Below are 24,660 nucleotides of genomic sequence, written 5' to 3'. Positions count from 1 at the left end.
GCTCATGTAATATTCGATATAGGCCCCATGGTCTGCATAGTTTATCACAGCCATTATAGTAGTTATTAGTCTTTCAGCCGTAGTGGTCTGAAATGCAACCACTGCCAGATTTTTCCATATTGAAATGATACAAACTCCCCCTGCCCGTCTCTTATCTGTATGTTGATGTCAAAATGGTTTACACATGGGGACGTAATCAGGCTTTTGTTGAATGTTCACAATCTCGGTTTTTTCCTTTAATCTCCACAGTTCTAAGCAACAGGTCGCAACTATCCCACACCCCTTGATACTCTACGATACTGCTTTAAGTCACCAAGCTATAAACGCCCTGTTAATGTCTGCACAGGCATTGCCCCCACGGTTCTTTACTTCCAATGTGCTGCATGCTTCCCAATGTTCCAGACTTCCCACTATTGAAAACCCAATCGATGCGTCCAGACCCTGACATTTTAAAAAAATAATGAAAACCTTCTGCTGGTGCGGGTCTAGGTGTAGCGTTCTATCACTGTACTTAAGTATGATTGATACAGCTTTGTTGATGACTGGCAAGTTCTGAATATTTGGGTAATACCACTTGGGCCTCAGAGGGTTTTATGATAAATTGGGCTTCCCCTGGGGCTAAAGTGGCCCACGATCCGGTGTACTGATCAGTGAGCGCCACCATCCATTGCCCTTGCAAATTTACAGGTTTGGTCAGCTTCACGGTAAAGTTGGATATTTTGTTCCCTGGGAAGGTCTCGGCAGTGGTTTTGCTGGGGAGCATAATATAGAAAGGTGCAGACTCCATGGCGCCCTGTTACACACCTATGGCCTATAGGGATCCGGCAGGCACCCAACTGTTGATTTCTCAGCCGAATGAAAAAATTTTTTTTTTAATATATATATATATATATATATATATATATATATATATATATATATATATATATATATATATATATATATATATAAAAAGAGAAGGAAAAAAGAAAGCGGAATATCGCTTCTTGGACGGCACTCTTCCTTAGTCATTAAAAATCATCCAGACACGTCAGAAAACAGGGATCTCCATCAAACATCCTTTATTTGTAAAGCATAGTGGACAAGTTGCACAGGAGAGAACAAAAACAACTACGCGTTTCACCCGAAAGGGCTTCGTCTGGTTGTAAACATAAAAATATATATATATATATATCCTCCTTTGAGTCACTCCATCTACTACAATAAATATCTCGTCAGTGTAGTTCTGCTCATATCCCTTTGTAAAGACGGCCTTGTGTTTTGAGATCTGCACAGGATCCCCTTTTTAAAGGGGCATAAGTATTTTTAAAATATCTTCTGTTGTACAGTTTTGTCCAGATCTCCAGGTAATTCTGCAGCGTTACATCAGTGGTGGTTTTAATAGATCTATGATACACGCTATACACATTTATAAAAAGTGGGTAACATCTCCACATATCTATGGGTGTTTTTAGCCATGAGAAATCACCAGAGCCATGTTTGAAAGGTTTGGATAAAATGATCTAGAGCCTTAACTTGGGAGGGTTACGTAGTGATGCAACCTGTGTTGCTTTAGAAAATTCTGTAGCAGCTTATTTAAAAACTCCTTACCGGACCTCCGTCTGTAGTTTAGCGGGGGTTCAATATAGGTTAAAAAGCCATCGCCACGCTGTGATCAGCCTCATTCTTTAAAGCCTCAACATAGGTGTATTTTGATACGTCAATGATGGCTAAAATATAGCAGAAAGCATTGTTTTCGTGAAACTGGCTCAAATCCATATCTGCATGCCATTGTTGGTCGATGTTGAATACCATGGTCATTCACTGTTTCAAATGTTTTTGGGTCGGCTTGTGTAGTGTGTAGGCCTCCTCACCTGAAAGCCAGGTCTTGAACACTCCCCATGAGGAGTCCTCACCATCCGTTCAGTTTATGGACCAGGCGGTCAACCCCCGCCATAACCAACCACACCTTCATAATATATTTGACAGCTTCAGGCCAGACATTTTTACCCATGACTGATCAATAAAGCCGCAACCCGGTTTTATGAACAGATTTTTATTAACATTTAAAACATGTATTTGCATTAGACTACTAGAACAATCTGTCCTGCTATAGGCTCTGTAGTACATGCGATTACTGCACAGATGCATTGCACGCCACTGCCTCGATAAGCAGCCATTCCATTGGCCGTTCAATTAAATATCCTTTATCCCAGCCTACGTGGGAACTGTATTCTCAAAGATGTTTCTAACAGCTGAACACGCGTGTCTAAATGGCTTCATTTTGAAAAGGGGGTTATTTGCAGATTGTATACCCCATAATGTTTTAGACATGCAACGTTCAGTCCCTACGCCAATCCTCATCGGTCAGCAGCTGCATCAAGTACAGCAAATCTACTAGACGTTTAGGGTTCAACAGGTAACATTTTACGTAGCCAATTATCCGTGCAAGATATTTCCAAACATTCGTAAGCATCCTGCTGGGGATCATCAATTTTATGTCTGTAGCACCATCTGTAAAAGTGTCATTTTAAACACGCCCCAGCCACTATGGCCGTAAACCCTTGTATGCCCCGAATATCAACACGAGAGAGCAGGCGTGTCAGTATCGGTCACCATTAGCAAGATACATTCCTTAGACTGTTAGCCCAGGCTTCCAATTCGTTTTGAACAGCAGGCACAGTGAATAATCGCATTCTTTACACTCTACCGGTCTCCATTAGCAAAACCCATTCCTTACATAGGCGAGTGTCAGGATCCACCGGGTTTTCAAGTTGGTTTGAGCAGCAAACAATTCTTGATAGTTTGTTACAGCATGGCGCCCCTCACCCCCGCACAAAGGACCCGGTTTTTCATCAGGTACCCCAAGATCAGTCTCCAGCGTCATCACTGTCTGCAAAACCCTAGATTCAGTGTCCCTGGAGCACACATTGGCCGTGGTTGGTTGCTCCAAAATCAGTCATCCCAAACTCGTCGGGTTCATAGTTGAACATTAAATCCTAGGCATCTTCCACCTATTGTACACCATAAAACAATTAAAACAACCAGAAATATGACAATCGTCATAACCTCCGGGGCTTCCAAAGGGTGTTTTCCCCCCTAGTTGTAACTGTAGCTGTTCATAATAGTTTCCTGAATAGCCCCTGGAAAGCTGAAAGACTGCCCGTGTTTCCCAGGACTACCACAAAGGCTATATATCTGGGTTGTAAGCACCTCCCCACATCATCATAGCCTTAGGGCCAGCCCTTTAGGTTAAAAGGTTTATTATTGGGATTCTGAATATGAAAGTGCATACAAAAATATTGGGGTTCAATAAAATTGCTACCAAAAACTTTGGGGGCTTCTCAAGTTGATTTAAAATGTATATCTGCTTCCCATTACCCTGGGGCGGAACCGCTGTGTGACGTCAGCAATGCGTCACTCTGCAAAACCCTAGATTCATAGCCTCAGTCTTCATAGCTCACTTCACTCTTGTTGCTCGACTGAACAACATAGTCGACCGCTGCTCCCATCTTTATATAGGTTTTATATATTCACTTCTATCAAAAATATAAATTAGAAAAACTTCCTATAAATATACACATTTGATGTAAAACCGATAAAAGGTATATGAAATGTATATTAAGTTTATATCAAAGCAAAAGGGGCGGGACTAAGACCAGAAACAGGCGCATGTCCACCTGTCCAAATTTAACAAGACAAAAGGGGTCTCCTACTACTGTGGGGTAAGCAAACTAATTACGCCGGAATATTATAGGAGCAAAGGCGGTGGACTTTGCTCCTAAATTAAAAGGAAATCTCTTTTTTTAGTGAAGAGCCGTCACTGTTCACTACATCGGATACAAGTTTAAACTGTTTTTCAACTCTTCCCTCCACCCAAACAACCCTTGTGTCATGAACCCAGTATTGCAGAGTTTGCTTCTGGTACACTGCCTAAACTCAAACAGTATGCTGTAGCATTTTTTTTTTTAAACAAATGCAAAACTTTCCTCTGGGACCAAAAGTGTTCCCTTAAGGTGCCATCCTCGGAAAGGTAAAAACTCCTCATGCTATGGGCCAAGTGTGGATGCGCAGAGCTAAATCTATATGGGAAGGACGTGCAGAGGTGTATAGGTGCCGGTGGTCAGGTCGGGGGGGGGGGGGGGGACTTAACAGATCCAAGGCATCTCATTACCTGTCTCGTCCACTTATTCTATGCCAATATCTGGACCATGCCCGAAGAAACATATCCATGCACATCCAGGTGGGCGTCCACGCTGCGGCCTAAAGGAGAAACATGGAAGACAACATGTTACACTAACAGCTGGAAAAGATGCTGACAGATAGTTACATTAGCTTCCCATTGGAACACAAGAATACTTTCTAAATTGGCATCTGCAACGGGCGACTTACAAGTGACGTTACCACCCTGGTGTTAGCACTGTTCGATTTTGAGGAGACATTTGGTAGACTGGAGAGATCGACTGGCAATGGGCTAAAACGAGGCAGCTGAAGTGTAAAATGAGTGCTAAACATCTAAAGCCACTTGAGACATGCAGGCTATACAGCAGTTCTGGTACACTGCTGCCATCATGTGGTCAGTGCTCTTAGTTTTCAATGATTTGGTAATCTGAAAGTGCAACTCTGCAAACTTTGGGCCAAAGGGCAGTGGCGTCGCCAGGAATCAAATTTAGGAGGTGCACAGAGGGGGCCAAAGACAAAAGTAGGGGGAGAACATGGTCACTGCTCGTCTTAGGTAGGGGGGATGAGGAGGGCACAGGGTTTCACAGGGGGGGGGGCCAGCCCCCCAGCGACGCCACTGCTCAAGAGTGCACGCATTGCATAGTCTTGATTGACCAAAGATTAATAGTTTTGCACAAGTCTGTATTTTATGGATCCAGAACGAAATTAAACAGCGTGGCTCAGGCTCAGTCTTGAATTGGATATGGCAACTAAAATCCAAAAGTCAACGAAACAAGTCACTTTTGCAAGTACTTCTACAAAATAACCAGAGACATTCGCAAAGTGCACATTTTAAGACCCAGAAGGAAAATAGAGAAATGAATATATTGCCATGTTAAAAGATAGCGAACAGCAACATGGGAGCAGTTGCTAGTCCCCTCGACCCCTCTCTCCCCCCTCCCCCCCAGGCCCCTTTTATTTGAAACTGTTGCAAGGCCCCGATGTGGTACCTGCTCCCGGGAGTAGGCGAGCAAGCCCAATCCATTTTGGTGGGGTGTGGGGTATTGAGTATATCAAGAATTTTGAATATTGCTTTGAACTGACAATGTGAAAAATGTGTAGCACAAGGAAAAAAGGTTTAATGCAGTATTAGTCTAGTTTAAAAAAAAAAAAAAAAAAAAAAAAAAAAAAACCACACCAGATGCAGGTTTTGATTGCATATTTTCAGCTAGTCCAAACAAAGCTGAGATATTAGCTTACACAGACTACGTCAGATGGTGCAGTTCAAAACGCATTCCGTTCCTTCAGCCAATGAAGTTTAAAATGCTATTGTGTTCATTTTGAAAAGAAACTGCACTGTGGCTCTTTTTGAATCATTTTGCACAGCACCATCTGATTAAAGTCTGTGGCACTTCGTAAACGAATGCTTTGTATCTCGTGCACAGGGGAGCCTACTTATGAATTTCCCAGGGAGGTGGGGGGGGGGCTAGGTAACCAAATCTAGGGAGGTGACATCACCGGCAGTTTTATGACCACATTTGCACAGAGTTTCCAAATTGGTGCAAGAGGGGTGGCGCAGAACATTAGCTAACATGTACTGCATGTACTAAAGTCAAGTAAGGAGATGCAAGCCTTCCAGCTGCATTCCAGTAAGCCATCACTGCCCCTACTCCACCCCTCTAATCATCCAGGTTGTAGCAGCCCTCAAAAGGCAGAGGAACATGACTAGGAAGGGAGAACATGCTCGCTAAACTGAAGCTACAGCTGCAAGGTGGAGTACCACCACCAAGGAAACGTTCCTGACTCATGGGAAAACTAAAGGGGTTTCTTGATTAAAAGGACAACAGTGCTTTGTCATGATCTACATCATACCCTGGATACTGGAGCATAACCATTACCCCAAAGGTGGTCTAAATGCCCACCTGAAGCTATGGCAACACCATATCATAACAACGAGCTGTAGGTTTGTGACAAAGCATCTGCATATCTATCTTTGTTAATTACACAGCTTCTTTTATTGCATTTCTTAAATCACTGAAAGTACAGTGGGGTAACTTGATTTTTTAGGTTGCCATTAGCTTGCATTCTGGGTTAAGTAGTTTTAACTTTCAGGATGTGAAAATTAAAGCCACAATGGTTTCTTTTGGCTCAATATGTTTTACATGTGGCTTTATTATGCAATTTGTGTTTTTTGTAAGTAAACTAAGACATTACTGTAGACCTTGAAATCCAACAATTTGAGCCAAAGTTTGTGATCCTGGACACCACACTCGCCAAAAGTAACCCCCAGCCCTGCTCCCTCCATTTTGGATGCAGTCACACTAGTTCCTTTTTTCACCATTGATTACTGCCAATAAGGGGTGGGGGAACGGTGTAGGTGATTGTGGGACGAGGGGCAGCGATTAAAAAGGCCAGGGGACCAGGAAATGCAGGACGGGGGGCTTTCTGACCCCTTAGAGCTTTGAAAATATGCAGCCAACATGAGAATCCAGAATTAATGTGGGGGGGGGGAAGAACTGATTTTTATAGAATTCAAATAAATGACTGGGTAAAATGACTGGGTAAAAATAGGGTGCATGGTGGGGGGTGTAGGGCAAATTAAACAATGGCGGCCATGAGGGGGAAGACAAAAATCAGCTGGTGGAGGAAAAGGGCCAAAATTCCCAAAAGTACAAAAAGTAATTAAAAACGTACCCACTTCTCAACTTCGCTGGACGTGCTGCTGTCTGGCAACCCTCTGCTTCATCGGTTTAGTGGGAGCAGAAGCTGCGCAGATCCTTGGTTACCACTGTGGCAGCAGTGACAGCACTTTGCCGGGCCATGATGGGCACCCATGGTACTCTGGTGGCAGATTCCGCTGCGCTCGCCCAGGAGGGAGTATGATTGGAGGGGTCAAGGGATGCCGGCATGCACCCACGTTAGCCCATGTGGCAGCTGAGGCCACTTCACATGGCAGGAGTTCTTCCCTGCTGCGACAGGCGGCACAATAGCAGGGTGCTTGCTGCACCTTCTTGTAGGCAGCGATCACAGGCTGCTTGCACTCCCTTCCTCCAGGAAGGAGTGGGGAGGCCAGCATCCTATGTCTTGAGGGATTCAAGGGCTGGTTGAAGGCAGTGTTCAAAGCCGCAAGGCTTTCCCACGCCAGGGCAGTTCCTGCGGGTTAGAGGTCACACCAAAAGCAGCCCCCCCCCCAAGAGTGTTTCTTGATGGCAGCATTCGAAGCCGCAGTGTCAAGTCTCCCCCGGGCAGCAGCCGTTGCCGGCAAGGGAGTATTTTTGTGTTTGTAAGCTTCCCGGGGAGGCCGGCAGACCTTTAGCATGCTGGGGAGGCCAGCAGATCTGTTGCGTGTTGGGTCTTCAGGGAGGCCGCGCCCACTGTTGTAGCCACCATCTTGGCACTGGGAGCCATGCACACCATGGCTTCAACGCTGTTGGCAAGCTTCACCTCGCCCGTTGCGTGCAGTAACTGGCTGTGTCCCTTCTTGTGGCCCCCATCCTGGCCTTTAGTGCCAAGCCCACCACTGCTCTACCAATGCCATTGGCGTGCTTGCCACGCCGATCACGTGGCTGGGACAGGCTGCATCACTTCACGTCTGCCCGGCCCATGCGTTCAGGCAAAGTTTTGGCCTCTCATTTGGGATTTAGTGTGTAGTCAAAAGCGAGTCTCAGCTGTGGGCAGTGCGGGGTTGTGATCTTGTGCAACAACTACGTTTTTTGACCCCTTATTCATATTTATGGCAAATGGAAGAGCACATTTACTTTGAAAGATAGCGGCATGGTCCAAAATTAGCCAAATTTCATGCAACACTTAAATATTATTTTCAAAAACGTATTTGCGCCCGGCCAGTAAATGTCTGAACTGGACTCTTGCGACTGTCGAACCGGGTCAGAGTGGGAGAGAGAGAGACACAATATGGAGCCCAAAACAACGGTGCCATCCATACTGCGTCTTCTGTCCGGCCCCAGGGATGGTGGGGGAAGGGGGCTCAGCCCCGAATGGATTCTACCGGCGGGTGCCTGGGCCAGGGAGTACCCGCATACTCCGCACCCCTGCTCATGTAAGAGAAATTGGCATACAATGTTTTTCTAGTGAAAGACATGAAAACAGATCACCAATAGCACTTGGGATCATTTTGCAAAATGTAGGTTGGAGAAACAGCAGTGCGCTGTAAACAAATCATGCTACCAGTGCCCATTTATGCCAGTATTGCCACTTTACAAAAGGTCTGCTTGCTGTGCACAGCACACCAGCCTTGCTACTAAAACGTTCAAGAAACCCCATGCCCAAAACATGCCACCACCGCCCTATAGGTCTTCTAATGCATGTACCCACAATACATGCCATCGATTACATCGTCGGCCTTGTCTGAGCACATGCTTACTCTACAGCTGACGTGTCAGACACCATATTACACCACCTATAAGCCGAAACTCTTGCATTAGTATTGCGGTACAGTAGAAGGGGAGAAAGGGTATATGAGGGACGCAGCTTGAAGCCGTTTGATCATTTGCCCACCTATTGTCTGCCCATGGTTGCAAAACCTAAAATTCCAAAAATTATTTTGCCGCATAACTACAGATGGTAAGTGGGGCTAAGGTATGTATGCGGTGGGGATAGTAACTGAGGTGCAAAGGGTCTCCCCAGCATTTTTTCAGTTTAGGTGGAAATCGGCATGAAATATTTTGGCGAAAGGGTGGGTCGGTGAAAAATAGGCAACAGTTTGTAGAACCCTGCCCATGGCCATGCTAATCCCCGTGGCCATTACCACCCACCCAGTTCCTGCCCCTTCCGACCAAAACTCCTCATGGTAACTCTTTGCGCTCGCATTAATCAAGCCTCACCATGCACTCAAAGCGCCCGCCAGTGCTTTTTCAGTCTGTGGGTGAATGACTGAATTGACACTGTAAACTTGCTACTGGTGTAATACAACCAGGTCTGCCTTCCGACACTATATTACTATACGCGTGCTTCACTGAAGTCCTGTTGAAAACAAGCATTGGCAACGACAACAGTTTTGGCTTGTGTACAAGTATTAGGCATTTGCCAAGTACTTCTAGGAGAAGCCCAGGCACTCGGACCATTTTGCACCTGCTACCATCAATGGGCAGTTAATACCACTACGACAGTGACTGGCGTGTGTCTTTCCTATGCCTACACAAACCCAAACTGTTGGCATAGCGAATTCTTGTTTGGTTTACCTTGTCTACCTGCCACTTGCCCGACTCCAGCTAGTCCCTCGGATCTGCCTTCTTCATCCAGCATGCAGCATGCCTTTCGTCTCAGAGAACCGCCAGTAACCTGGAAGCCCGCAAAGCATGAGTCCTAGTAGAGGTGGGAGAGCGAGAGGCAGTTGCAAGTTGCTCCTAGGTCCGAGGCAATGGGCCCTATGGCCCGAGTCAGCACCTGCCTCATTGCACATGAAATGCTTACTTTGTCTCTGTACAGGCCAGGTCTGCCCGACATCTTCATGCTCCGGAGGAAAGTCGAGGCCTGTGCAGTCCCCTCCTTACTAGTATACTGATAATGTTGGCGAGATATGGTTTTGCCTGCCCACACTCTGGACTGTGCTCCACATGAAAAAAAGGCTCTTCTGGCAGGGCCATGCTCTTAGCACCTGTGGTGGACTTCAAGGATGACTGGATGCCTGTAGTGCATCTAACTATTTATTGAGGGGTTACAAAAGGCGGATATTTTATTGTCCATGCATGGGGCAGAAGCAGTACTCACAGTTGTGGTCAGGGGCCTCCCAGTTACTTCACTGTAGGCAGAGTGTGCACATTGATGGCACGCTGTAGGCTTCCAGGGCACCCATGAGGCCTCCTATGGCATTGGATTTACGCTCCTGGAAGCCAGGCTCCATAGCCCTTGGGGACCTGTTGAGGAGCAGCGCTCGAGCGGACTGCTTCACTGGCGCTCCGCCAACCAAGCGCGGGTCCTGGCGCTCTCGTCGGCCACGGGATCGCGCAAGATCGCGGGCTGAGATCTCGCGACGTCTCCACAGCACCTCCTTGGAAACAGCCAGAGACGACTTTTGCTGCAATCATGGCCAGCGGCGTCGCTTGCGGAGGGTGAAGGAGGAGCTGTATAGCCGTAGGTCTAGTGTTTGTAGCCCTGGATAGAATCTCAGGGGTTACAACCAACAGGCTAGCTAGCCCAGAGTACCGCCATTAACGTAGCCCGAGATCTTTTCCAGACCGAGCAACACCCCCATGCAGGGTAATGATTTTTGTTGCTGTGATAAGGTACAGAACAAGGGCTGCTCTGAAATATGGCATTTAGCGTTTTCATTCGGGATCAGCCAAATAAAGCTATTCACTTCTCTCAATATATGGATTTACATAGTGTTCAGGTTTATAATTAACAGAAATACGAGTAGCTAGGCAATTTCGCCACTTGTTTTATAACAAAGGAGTTTCATTTTATATGTATCTGATAGTATATAGTAAGTTTTAAGATTTACAATATACGATAGACATCCACTGTGCTAACTTTTTGGCATTCAGTCATGTGTGAGAATCGGGTCCTTACCTGCTTTTGCTTCTTTTTACTGCACAGCAGGTATGTGTTACCACTGCACTTCCATGGAGGTTCAGTAAGAACAAAAACGCGTTAGCGTTTGAACGCACTAGTGTTCATGCCGTCTGTTTGTCACGGGAGCCTAATTTCCCACTTCTGGTAGAGTTAGGCTTTAAGCAGTGTTACTACCGAAGGGTCCGTCGACCAGATCCGACGGCAATACCGAGCAATCACGCACGCCAAGAACCAGCAGCATGGAAGACTAGCTGCAAGGTAAGAAATGACCTGTTCTATTATTTCTGGGCACAGCCAGCTTTAGCATAATCTGAGTTAATACCCGTACAGGAACAGAGTGGCAATCACTCGTTTTGGGCGTATGCAGGCGGGTTGAGATTTAGTTTATTAGCATACAAGGCAGTATTGTATTCATTACGCACAGCTGCAAGCACTCGCGGTGGCCGCTTTTCTTGTAAAATTCACGTATGCAGCCAGCGCTAGCATGGTTTTACAATGACCGGAGGCATCTACTGTAGGAGGCCCCTCGCACTGACCCAAAATCATGGGACTTCGTGCAATACGCTATTATAACAGCAGCAGGGTTTAATATATTAAATAATAATCATATTTTTGAAAAAAATGCAGATGAAGACATGCGAGCCAGAGTGAGAAAGAGTGTTCATTTGTTGCACTATCGCATTTGTTTTGACAGCTTCATTAAAAAAACTTGACACTAGAACCCACACAGCTGAATCTAACCAGCAGCTGACACTCCATAGAAAACGGCTATAGAGACTTGCAGGAAAACCTGATCAAGAAGGGACTTCTCCCTCACGCCCTGTCAGGTATGCGTTCTACTTTCCCTTCTAATAAGCACTTACCTGTTTCATTGCATCTAGTGTAATTCGTTATGTTTACTGGGGTCTTTGGTATGACAGGAAGTTTTCTGATATCAGCTTAGTACGGGAGTAAGTACACTGTTTGGCTGGCTGTATTCTGACTTGATATTTCAACTGCCTTATACATACGTCTACCCCCTGTTTTCTGCTTATTGTGATCCAAGGTTCTTGCTTCCATTTTTGGACCCTTAGTATTGAGACGTGGTCCTGCCACATTCATATGGCTTTACAAGTCCTTTAGTATGAACTCCTAAGTATTCCCAAATCTCATTGTTGACTGGATGCTAAGTTTAAATTAGACAAGGCTTGTTGGTGCACCTTGGTAAATCTATGGATTACTGCGGTCCAGACTTCCGATGCTACCTGTACTTTGTTTTATAGTGAAAAATCGCTGTGTCTAGATACAACACAGACCTGGTGTTATTTTGTTATTTTCTCTCCCTTTTCCCTTTAGGGAATCAGCGCCCTACTTAAAAGCAGCGCACCTTACACCTCTTACTTTAGCATAAGTTTGTAGTGTGGTAAGCCTCACCGAGTTAATTACAAAGGTTGAGAAGCATGCTTGACTTTGTTCTGAGCCCAACACAACCCACTTTGATGGTGTGTCCATTTCTTCTTTTTTACCCCCCTTTTCCATAAGGTTATAACTAAGTATAACAAGAAGAAAACCCTCGAGGGCTGCAACCCCTGGCCAAATCAAGTTTCTCTATAAGGAACCAACATTATACAACTGTATTTAATGTCATATTGTTCGTCTTTCTGAAGCAATACCCCTGAAGAATTTCCCTGCACAAGATCCACATATTTAGGGAAAGAAACATGTCGGGATGAAGATACCGTGTGATTAACACACGGCTGTAATAGAGCATTAACAGCTTGTATTTATAAAAAATGTACTGAGCAATCCGAACTTACCTAAGGATAAAGTACTAGGCAGCTAAATGCTACACGTATATAGCTTTACTAGTAGTGTTTGCTTTTGTTCAGAATTGTTGGTAGGTTCTTAATGTGATTTTATATAAATGTACTTTTTTACCCATTGTGTATGTGTTAATGAACTGTTAGTGACAATATTCAGGTGGAGGTCGTTTGTGTTGAACCCAGTGTCACTAGTTAATTATTTAATTTGTCACTTGTTTTTCTCCTCTTTCCTTTTTCTGATTTGTGTCTAACTTGATGTGTTGTTTCACGTAGGTAATGTATGTTAGACAATATTTTTCTACAAAATTTTTAAAAAAGGGTGTACATTGCAACCCCACTCAGGTTGTATATGTTTTTTTAAAAAATAGACTGAAATATGCTATAAATAAAATAAATATATATATTTTCTTAATTTACAATGGTCCAGAATTGTCTTTTGGTTTGAACTGTGGAGTTGCACACCCTCTAGGGGCTATTGTGAGCATTTATCTCACTAGAAAAGGAGATTAAGTGAGGTGCAGGATCCCTTTAGTAAAAAAAAAAAAAATTCTAGTGTGTTAGGGGCACGGTCCTGTCCTCAATCTAAAAAAAAACCCCAGTCCTCATCTAGTTGTCAGGTTTATAATTAAGTCATATTCTAGCTCTTAAAAGCCATACATTTGAACATGTTGGCATGCGTGATAACACGTTCCTTTCCGTTTAAGCAATGCTAGTTAAGCCCCTTTTTTTCTTTGCATTTTGAGGACTTGTGGCAACATCCAAGACTACAAGTCCCAGAATGAAAAAAAAGGTTGGAATGCATCTACGGCGGTTTGCTGGTTCAGCTCGTGTTTGGCATTCAGAGCCAAAGCAGGCCCACCTGGCTTGGCTCTAGCTCAGCCCTACCCCTTAACTGTGGACTGTGGGCATCAAAAGCTCATAGTGGTTCTACGCGATGTGCTCTGAGCGGTAGAACTGGAGCCCCACACAGTCCCCTCCATTGAGGCAGCCAGCCCACACAATGGGCCGTAACAGGGTGGGAGAGTGGTAAAGCAGCACCAATCTGACAATTCTACATGCATGGCAACTCTGGGCTCCTGCAGGGATATCAGGCGCTACTCCCCCTGCTTTTGTGGGCCAGCTCGTTAGTATGGTGGGAGGACACTGCCCATTACGGACTAGGTACACTTGGACACAAGCACAACAAACGGACAAAAGCAATTTCAAAAGTAACCGTCACGAAGTGACCGCCGCACAAAGACAACTCGCCAATAGAAGCTTTCAAACTGGGCTCTAAAATAAAACTTCTATGGTCCATAGTAAATTTAAAATCTTCAAGGAAAGGTCTGTAAAGTTCTTAGGTGGTGCAGTCGGACTTGCCCCTTACCTTGCAATGACTCGGTCCCATCCAATCTGGCTCAGATTACAAAGCGAGTGCAAAAACAGTGACTCCACTGGACAGTCCCTGAAAGGAGTGTACCAGGTCAATGCCTGGCCAGGATGTGCTCGAACAGTCCCTCGTGGCTGCACTAATGTGCATGGGAATACCACTAAATCCCAAGAGCCTCCAGATTTTGCTGGCTATGCAGAGGGCAACTGGAGACATTTGCCCATTCTATTCGCAAGTCTCCATCTACAAGGGTTTAGTTCTCATTTAATTTGACCCCTTCACGGGTCAATGCATTTCAATCAATAGTGTACTTGTATAGCACTAACATCCTTCGGGCACTCCAAGATTAACCGCAAGGGGGCAGTCAAGAACAATTTAAGCAAATCTGTGTGTCTCGAGATGCGATTTAAACAATCCTGGATTTTACGTAGAGAAAGTGGCAAAGAATCGGCAACCAATGCAGTTGCTTTTGGGCCAAAGAAACTGGCCTACCATAAGGAATGCCCATGACCAGCCGGGCCACTGCTTTTCGAAATAACTTCAGTAGATTAAGTAAATAAACTGGCTGCCCTGGTAGTGTGGCACTATAGTAATCTAGGCAGCCGTTAAATATGGCTGAAGCCACCAGGACATGGAATTCAACCGGAATACACAGCATCATTTTCTGCCGTTCCTTCAACTTGAAAAAAACAGCACTACAAGTGGCACAGACTTGCATCTCCATGCATAGAGAAGTGGAGATTTTCACCCCCACATTTTTCCTGGTCTTGACCGGTTTTAGGTAAAGTCCCGAGCTCCAATGGTCCAATGTCTGAGCTTGGGGAAATGCATTTGATCTACGAGAGATGCACTTGAGTACTTGCAATCCGCCCTCCAATTTAGTCTCTTGCAATCTTGACAAATCCATTCAACAATGAGACTCCATGATGCGACGGGCATGGGTGGCGACAGATCTTCCTTCCTCTGGACACCAATTCTGGGTTCCTTGTCTACATATGTAATGGTTTTCATTCTTTTTCCCCCCAAAGGTCATTGCAGGTTTTGTTCACCAAATTGCCGACTGATCATGATTTCTGTAAAAACGAGTTCTTGTGCTTTAGTAGATTTCGTTGAAGGAGTAATGGTGGGAACACAGCACTGGGAGACTCCAGGAAGCGCAGTAATAAGATCAGCTCACCAAAGACAATCTGCACGAAGCGGTTAAAAAATAAAACCACCGCTTCTTGAATGTGCTATCCTTCTGCCAACCAGTTTCCCAGAATGTCCTCGTCCGTGCCAGGTGGCAAAAGGCACAAGACTTAATTTTGTAGGCAAAGCCCCATGAGCAACATAGGCCCAGTGTTCCCGATTTGAAATATTGACTTACCATAACTAGTGTGTCTGCAGTATATCACAGCAGGGGTCTGAATACATATGGAGAGCCAAAGGTTACAGAACCAGAGTTTTAAGTGGGCCGGGGCAGAACCCTGGCAGCCTTAAAAAAACTGCTCTAGAGGCATGGCAATATTGGGAACCTCACATTTCCTACAAAAAGCAGACAGGATTTACACTTTGCGGAGGGGGGGGCATCGTGTTATCTCTAGCAATAACAAGATGCAAAGGGAATATGTGAAGGAAAACAAGCATTTGCATCAAGGGGATGGGTGCACAGCCAATCAGGAGGCTGGACACAGTGGTGTCCGGCTGAGGTTTCCCAGCCACCAGAGGGCCTACCTCAACCTCCCACTGCCCGCACAAACCATCGTCTAGGGCTTGCAGAACCGCTGCTCCAATAAAAAGGTGACTTGATCCATTTCTATAATGGCAGCCATCTTGATTTTTTTTATATTTATAGGAGTGTGGGTTTAAGCAATACGTGGTGCCAGTTTATGGTAGAAAAATATACTGAACAGTTTGCACCTTGGATAGTAATCACCCCTGCTATGGAGAAGGGGTGGGGGGGGGGTTGTTGAAGCTCGGCCTGGGCTGGCGGCACCCGTTACCATCCCTGTTCAAGCCCCCTCCCCCCCTCTTCCGCCCCCAAAGCAGGGTCGATGCTACAATCTTCGCTCAAGCAAGTCAGCCAACACCTCCTAGCCAAAGACTTGTACATGCACACGTGGTTTGCAGACATTTCACTATTATGGTGTTGAAAGATTAGCAGCATGGACAGCGTGCATTAGGTGCTCAGGTCGATGCCAGGCACATTTGTCAAATACACAATTGTGGTCATTCTTACGTTATACGAATGCGCTTATTTTGTGCAAAGCAGTCAGGAGACTACATTTGTTCCCCTCCCCTTTCATGTGCGATTTCCGGGCCATACTGAAGATTCGTGGTGGCCTATTGCCAAAGGCAGTTTTGGGGCTCCCCAACCATCCAAGATAGCACGGCGGTGCTTCGATTTTAATGGAGCTACTTCCCTGTGTAAACTCCAATGGCTAATTAGCCTGGGCTCGTCACGGAGGGTGAGCAACATAAGCCCACGCGTCCACGTCATTATTCCCCAAGTATACTCGTAGCCCCACAACAAAGGGCTGAAAGCAGCGAAAAAAGAAGTTGGTTTTGGTGGCAAAACATTTAAAGGGGACAACATTTAAAGGGCACGGCGGTGCTTCGATTTTAATGGAGCTACTTCCCTGTGTAAACTCCAATGGCTAATTAGCCTGGGCTCGTCACGGAGGGTGAGCAACATAAGCCCACGCGTCCACGTCATTATTCCCCAAGTATACTCGTAGCCCCACAACAAAGGGCTGAAAGCAGCGAAAAAAGAAGTTGGTTTTGGTGGCAAAACATTTAAAGGGGACAGCCTGTAGTATGAGAAGACCGATCCCCTATGGAATATGTGCACGCTTTCAGGCCTACAATGCAGCTTCATTATGTGGCAAAATCCTAGATAACACTACTATGGAAGGCGGCCATTACCTGCAGATTACCACTGGCCAGGTGTATATACCGCTGCACAGCAGAGTAAAGAAAGAGGTCCAGCAGGGGAAGACTGCAATTTAGAAACGGAGCCAGAGCGCCTCGTTTACAGTACGCAGACTGTCTGCCTACAAGAAAAGCTACAGCAAGGCACCGAGGCAGTAATCCCAAATGCATGTGGGCAGGGGATCCGGATGTATTACTGGGGCAGGAGCCCCTTGCCAAGCCACCTGCCCCTGCTTCAGCCAATACTCTACCTCTTGCATCCCACTTAAAGCACCAGGCTTCCATTGGACAAACCTCGAACCATGGCTTTGTTGACTCTGCAAGGTTGTCATGGTTTGGTGATGGGCTAAGCCACCAAGACTGGAAGCACTAGCAGCAAATGGATGGCAAAGAACCCGGTTACCTCAAGGCTCAAAGCGGACCCATCTATAGGCATTGGAGTTTAAATTAGTGCATCCAAACAAAAAAAAAAGTCCCAAAAAGCATCAGCCGGAGGGTAGGCTGCTCTATGAACCCATGACAGTGTCCTTTAAACCATTTCATTTCTGCATATAAACGAGGGGAATGTTTCGACTGATTCCACACTTTGTGACATTAACATTTACGCCGCTTCCATAGCTTGGTGGTTGGGCTTTCTTTTCGTTCATGCCAAACACCAACCAACGTGGAGACTTTTTCCGCTAGCCAACGGAACACATCACCTCAATGATCTTTCCAAAAGCGGACAACTATTTCACAGCACTCAGTCCGGTTGAGGCTTTTTGAAAGTGTTTTCTTTTGCTCCAGAACACAAATGCCAAACACCAAGGGACCTCATAGTATACAGAGTAATCCGTGCTCGTTTAACTCAATTTCTAAACGTTAGAATGTACAGTATTCTGCTTTACACGAAATATTTTGCTCGGCGATTTGATTATTGTCCCTTCAGCTCTGAAAAACGGCAGTAAGTTTTGCAATCTATGACTCCGCCACTGGAGGGCAACAAAGCACCACATTTATCACTTGAAGAAAACAGCTTCTGGTCCTATGAATTGTAGTCAAGTGTCCCAAATCGCTAGAACACATTTCAGTGAAAAAAAAGACAATTTAACACATTTGTTTTTGTATAAATATCATCCCTCCTATTCGTGACAATACTTTGCTGTTACGGGTTGGCTTCAAAATGGCTACCGGCAAAATACGTAGTCACCAGGTTGCTGTTCAAGTTCCTATGTTGTACAGCAGGCATGCGGCCTAGCAAACCCGGTCTACAGAGGCACAACTGAGGTAAAAAAAAAAAAAAAGAAAAAAAGTGAACGGCAGGGCTCGAGCCCTTCAAAAACGTACAGGTAGGGACAGCAACAGAACCATTCCCATAATTAAATACACATTCTATTCAAATTGTCCTTCACAGCCGACAGTGCACCGGCCAAATAAGCCGTTGCCAAGTTATTACATGGACAGCCAATTTTTAAAAAAACTTGACGTTATCCTAACAGAGGCTATTTGTATGGTCTTGGGGCCAAGTGTCTTGTTGGTCAATCTCATGACCTGGGTTCGGTTCCCGGCCGTGGCACTACACGGTAAAATGCGGAAAACTTTTTACAAATCCTAACACAGGCGGATGACATAAGGCAACCATCAGTAAAGGCATCAGAAATGACGGCCCCTAGCAGGTTGAAACCCTGCATGCGCATGAAACAGGTGGCATGTAAAGGTTTTTCTGAGTAGCGAGGTCATAGTAAACCAGAGTATGGAGGCAGCTGAGAGAAGATGTGCCTGAAATAGGCGAAGGATCCAAGGGTCTAGAGGAGGCTTAAAGAGTAAACACAGCAGAACTAAGTGGAATAGAACAGTCCTCCAATAGGGGCAATATATTTGTTTATTGGCTAACATACCGGTGCCCACAAGGGCTGCATTCGCGCTCAAGACCACGATCGTGAGAGATGGATACACCCTGGTGCGGTTTAGGGTACGAGTGGGCAGACAAGACACCATAAGGCTCCTCCCCACGGTAAAGGATTGTGAAAGTCCCTGCATGCAACTCAGTTATTTGTTACCCGGGAGCACAGAAAGGAAGTAAACCAGGAAATAACTTCTCCCGTTGTCAAGACAGGCATTCGGGACATGGGAAAACATACTAATGAATTTCCGTAGCACGAACCCCGACGCAACTCGAACGGTTCATCAGTGAACCTAAGAGGCATCACACGAATCTACAATCTGATGTGCCAGTGACGAGGGGAAAAAAAAAAAAAGAAAAAAAAAATGGAGGCACCCAGATAACCCGGACGGTGTCGTCCACCTGTCCTCCCCGTTCCCCCTGCGATGAAGGGAAGGTGCCGGGAGAAAGCGCGGCAGAAGTTGGAAAAGCCTGCAAAGGGCTACAAAAGAAAGGGGTGGAGCTTTATATGGGGGGCTCCTTACTGCAGGCAGCTTCCATCCAGCCTTGGCAGAAGGATGCCCGCCCGCAAGGACTAGAAAAGGATTTCGTATTGGTGCTCGTTTCGTTGGAGGTCGTCCGGTCCGAGAGGAGAAAAGAAGTCGCCGAAGCTCCGGACGCAGCGTGAGGAGGATTCGCCAGCAGCACAGGAAGGAGCAGCTACGAGCCGATTAGCTGGGGTGCTACAACTGCAGCAGAGCAGCGTGCAGCTGCAGTAGAAAGATGGCGCGGCGCCTGCCTGCATCCAGGACAAGTCTGCCGGAAGTCAGAAGCTAGACCCGGGCCGTAAGGGTGAAAGCGGAGGAGGGGGGGGGTACAAGCAATACGGGGCCATCCGTGATACAAGGACTGCGGATCCCGCCCACCGCCCCCGCCCACAGGAAGGACGGGCCGTGCAGCCACACACGCGGAGATCGGGGCAGACCGGCACTCCCTGGCAAACGTGCCGTTCGGCTCTGTTGGTTAGAGCAGGGTGCTAACACCACCAAGGTTGCGGGTTCGATCCTGGTTTTGGACAATTTAGCATTTTCAAAGGCTGGGAGAGGCACGAGAGGAAACGAGAAAGTAAAAGGGATAAGGGGGTCAGCCAAAAGGGGCGATTCACGGCAAGAGGCGGCAGCATGCCGGAAGGGAGTCAAGCTTTGTGTTGTGTGAAAGCTTTTGTGCAAACATGGATTGGGAGGCTTTCATGGAGATGGCCAGGTTGGCAGCGGCCACACATGGGCCCTACTGGATGGAGGCAATGATTCCTAAACCAAGGGAGGAGCAGGCAGGGCCATGTCAGAGGCCTGTTTCTCCCCCCCCCCCCCCTAATGTTCCATTAGTGGAGGAACCACAGGACCAGGAAGGGGAAGAAGGAGGGGTGTCTGGGGAGGGGAGGGACAACAAGGGCTCAGCTTCCCCCAAGGAAACGGCACTCTCCCCACCCAGTTACACCTGCATGGGCAGGCGAGGCTCAGGTGCAAAGGGTTGGGAGAGTTGGGCCTATACTGGACTTTTGGAAGGAAAGGGGGAAGCAGGTTGTCTGACACTGAGGAGTCGCCGCATCTTCCGAGTTATTTTCACTAATGTGCGTATTGTGGTTTTTATGATGTGGAAAATAAACCTGCAGCCTTTTTATGCCAAAATCAAAAACAAGTCATTATACACATTTCTGGGGGGAGAAAGTGGAATGAGCAGTTACTATGTAATGGGTCCAAATGGACAGATGCACGGGTTATGTATTTGACCACTATTGCTGGCCCGAGCGCCCGTGATGGAGCTACACGGAAACCACATTGAATGGTCGTGCGGCAGCAAACAATGAGTCAATTACACCAACTGACCCTGCCATTTTGGGGAAAGGAGACAGTCGTAAAATCACAAGACACTGAAGATTCAAGCTTCGTGGCGTGAATAAAATGAGCACAAACTAAAACGGATATTTAGACTGCTAAAATTAAAATTGATGCTTTGATTACATGTAACAGTAGGATAGAATTGTCACAACAAAACCAATAGCCCCTGACGAATTGCATTTTATAACAAAAGTACTAGGAAAAAACGTGTTGGACATTTTGATTTTTTTATGAAACTGTTGCAAATGTGGATAAGTTTGGTATGAATGATGCGAGAAGTGGGCAGTGTCGTGAGTGGAGTAACTTTAGATGCAAGTTTGCACAGCACTAGTCACTTTAACAATGAGGTAATGCAAAAGGGTTTTTCCGACTAAGATGTGGTGTATTCGTCGATATTGTGACTTCATATACTGAATTGATGCATTTTCCTTTAGTGTTATGGTTTAGCTAATTAGAGCCTTGTCTGTGTTCTCCAGCCCAATTGCCCCGGTTTTTGGGCTAGAGAAGTTACTGGGGGTTTGGGGGGGCGTAAGGGAGGAGCAAAACCACCCAATCACCAGTGTTTATGGCTACAAGCGCTTTTGTGGTCTGCCAACTAAAGGTTATTAACCTGTTCAAGGGACCACTTGCTGGTGGATGCTCCCTTTGGACTCCTTAGGTTGTTTACTTTTCAACCTTAAAATACACATTATGCAAAAGCCTAACAATATACATTGGTTAAAATCTAACACATTAAAATTCTATTCAGATTCCTAAACAATTATACAGCAGGTCTTTCCTTATTTCTTACCGCCAATGTTTACCAACATGAGAACAGGATTGAGAAGCCAGCCCCCTTGTGAAGACCTACTGGAGTTTACGGCAGTGGAATGTACGGGTGCATGTACCAATCTAGTTGCACTAGAATCGCCTAGCCAGCAATCTATATTATTCCTATTGCAGCTCTAAATGAACACGAGCCCCGCGCCCGGGTTATGGAAAGCAGCAACATTAAGGGAAAATTATTACCCCAAGGAGCGACCCCAGCAACTGGAGGCATGGTGCCTAATGGAAGGGGCAAAGGGAAAATCTTGCGCCCTCATGTGAATGGGAAAAGAAAGGAGCCGAGGGTTAAACCCAAGGCCGTTCACCATAGTTCACCCCTATTGCTGGCCAATGCTTTATGGACCACTAGTGTCAGATCCATCGGATCAAGTACTGAACTTAAATCAGTGCCACCGTGTAAAGGACTGGAGGGGGGGGGGGGGGTGGGGTATCTGTACACCTGTGCTCTATATGGCAGAGGAGAGGCAAAGAGCACCCCAGCCAAGATTCTCTATATTGGTAAAACGTGGCGAGCAATCAAGGTTCAGCTCTCAGGAGGTGATGCAGGCTGGTTCTTAAGTACAGTGTACTCCCCAAGCACCCACAAAGGAATGTCCCCAGACTACAATAGTGAAAACAGTCTTTATATAAACAAGGTTCACATTATGTACACAATCACAATAACACTTTGTGCTCCGACAATACTTAAATGGTAAACATATACAGTATGTGGTAGCACCACTACTCTGATTTCATAATGCATCAACTGTCGACAGTTCAAATGGCATTCAAATCAATATAGCAGAAGGTATCAACCATAGACTTAAGAGGAAAAATAGGTGGTTAGACAATTGGCAGAATGCTGTGTCTCGTTTACCTAGGCACAGTTTGGTGTTTGAGGATCCCCCCACCTGGGCAACCTGTAAATAAAGATAACAAGCCCAGTCCATATATTGTCTAAGAGTCTCATCTCTTATAAAAGTTCTACTGCCGCAAGGTACCTGGTTTAGCAGAGTTAGACGTCGTGTTGTCGACGGATCCTTCTTGAGTAACCCCCTTTAAGGCAGGAGTCACAGATTGTAGAGATCCTACAAAGAAAAGGTGAATAATGGCGTTGGGGCAGCAGCTTCGGTCCTGGCGGTGCTGGTCAATGATCAGTCGTGGGCGTCCTGCGAAGATGAGGCGTGCGGTGCATCTCAACGACGATAGTTGCCGCAAAGAGTTACTGAAGAACTTTGGCCCAGCAAGGGCATCAGGTCGGTGTCTTTGTGCTCCTCGGGAGGCGGGAAACCCACTGGCGGATTATCCTCGGCGGCCTTGACCTTCTCCAGTGGGACAAAGCTGTTGGGCGATGGAGTTCTTTGTTTCAAATGTTCTTAGGCAATGGAGCGTTGCAGCTCTCGTTGTCGGTGGCACGGCGTCTAGCTGTCCCCGCCTCTGGGCAACATGGCTTAGTCGGACCTCCAGCGGTTATGGCAGTCCTCCGAACCCTGGCCGATGATGGTGGACAGAATGTCTGGGTGCTTTACTTTGGATTCCTTGGTGGTCCCAGTCTATGGTCGACAGTCTTTCGAGGGCTGATTTCCAGGGCATTTCGGTGAAGGTTTAGTGGTCTGCACAATGTTCCCTCGTAGCTCGGGGAGAGGTCTCCCAACCAGGTCCTCTCTCAGATCAGTTCCTTGACAGTCTCGCAGCTTTCAGATTAGTGAAAGACGCAGTAGCAATTCTTCCAGCAGGCTTCAAGGTTAAGCATGTAGTATCAGCTTCTGAACGATTTCAGTCAGTGAGAGGTCCCAGATATACGGTTTGGTGTCTCAATCACTGCTGGGTCGCACTCGGGCAATCAATCATCCAGAAGGGCATTCAGGCAACTAATCAGGCTCCTAGTGCATTCAGTAGTGAAACAAAAAGAGGCTGCCCTGGATAGGGAAGGACTGGAGAAGCTAGAACAAGGGGGTTGTCCTACCCTCTATGAATCTAAGAGGTGTACGAGGGGAATTCAGTGTACACTGATTTTTAGACCCTAATGGGAGCACATACATTATGTGCAACCATTATAGAAAACAGGCTTGCTGATGCCAAACACGACTCAAAATTATATAAAAATATTTTTTTAATTTAGCTTTTTATTATTAGTGCGCTAATGCTTTTTTCTTTGTGCAGCATATTTAAGTTATTTCTTTGCATAAAATACATGATATCCATTGATGAAAACAAACAGTTGAAAATTCACTATTGCAAAATTGCAAGTGGCATGGGATATGGATCAATCATTTATACATGTGACCAACAGCTTAAGTGTCCCATGTCATTGGATGTGAAGAACACACAGACGGTGATGATAGGTCTCCTATGCCCGGCTAAAGTCGGACCTTATATTTGGTCTACGTCCGTTTATGATGTTAGAGATTTGGAGGCAGCACAAATAGCCCATGGGAAATCTGGGTTAGTGTGCTGCTGACGTTTCGGCAGGATAGATGGTAGCCTTCTTCGGCCAAAAAAGTCAGGAGACTTAAAAAAGACAAAAAATCATGAAGGATAGTGTGAGAGAGATCTGTGTTTAAAACAGCAGCAGGGTGCTGGAGTGGGTCAATACGATGTATCAAATACTAAAACACAAGTCCTAGAAGGGATTCCAGAGAAGGGGTCCACTCGCCACTGGTCGTGCTTCCAGTAGGAGCAGATGGACACAGGGGGGGGGGGGGGGTTCCATTGTAGGGTAGGTGAAAGCGCAGGATTGTTCTGCGTAGGTTGGGGGGGGCGGCCAGGCTGGAGGCAGGCGGCCCGTGGATGACTGGTGCGGGACCCCTGATGTAATGAGCGGGGTCCGGGGAAGGTCCAAAGGGAAAAAAACCTGGGGAGCACAGAGAAAAAAAAAGAGAAAGGGAGGTTGCAGCACTGGTAAAATAGTGGCTCTGGGCGCAGAATCAGGCGGGGAGATTGTAGGTACACTCATGAAAAGAAATGTACCGGTGACTGTTTGAAGAGCACAGCAAAGGTGTGGAAGCACGACCAGTGGAGAGTGGACCCCTTCTCTGGAATCCCTTCTAGGACTTGTGTTTTAGTATTTGATACATCGTATTGACCAACTCCAGCACCCTGCTGCTGTTTTAAACACAGATCTCTCACACTATCCTTCATGATTTTTTCTGTCTTTAACAGAGAGTCTCCTGACATTTTTGGCCCCAGAAGGAGGCTACCATCTATCCTGCCGAAACGTCAGCAGCACACCAACCCAAATTTCCCACGGGCTATTATTTGTGCTGCTTCCACATCATACCCAGACTTAGACCAAATATAAGGTCAGCCTTTAGCCGGGCATAGGAGACCTATCTTCACCGTCTC

The 24,660-nt window shown here is 46.2% G+C and overlaps 1 protein-coding gene across 1 annotated transcript in view; it reads right to left on the bottom strand.

Annotated features, from left to right (window-relative positions):
* LOC138453255 (uncharacterized) overlaps positions 1-24,660 on the bottom strand; it is a 452,395-nt gene that overhangs the window by 10,104 nt on the left and 417,631 nt on the right. The window contains exon 21 of the mRNA XM_069605925.1: positions 4,154-4,242. Within this exon, the coding sequence (XP_069462026.1) occupies positions 4,172-4,242 (71 nt within the window). The 3' untranslated portion in view covers positions 4,154-4,171. The remainder of the gene's footprint in view (positions 1-4,153; positions 4,243-24,660) is intronic.

This window comes from Ambystoma mexicanum, chromosome 4p (assembly GCF_040938575.1).
Source record: "Ambystoma mexicanum isolate Mex_15411 chromosome 4p, UKY_AmexF1_1, whole genome shotgun sequence".
NCBI classification, from domain to species: Eukaryota; Metazoa; Chordata; class Amphibia; order Caudata; family Ambystomatidae; genus Ambystoma; species Ambystoma mexicanum.
The sequence above is the reverse complement of the archived record's forward strand: the minus strand, read 5'-3'. Positions and strand labels throughout refer to the sequence as shown.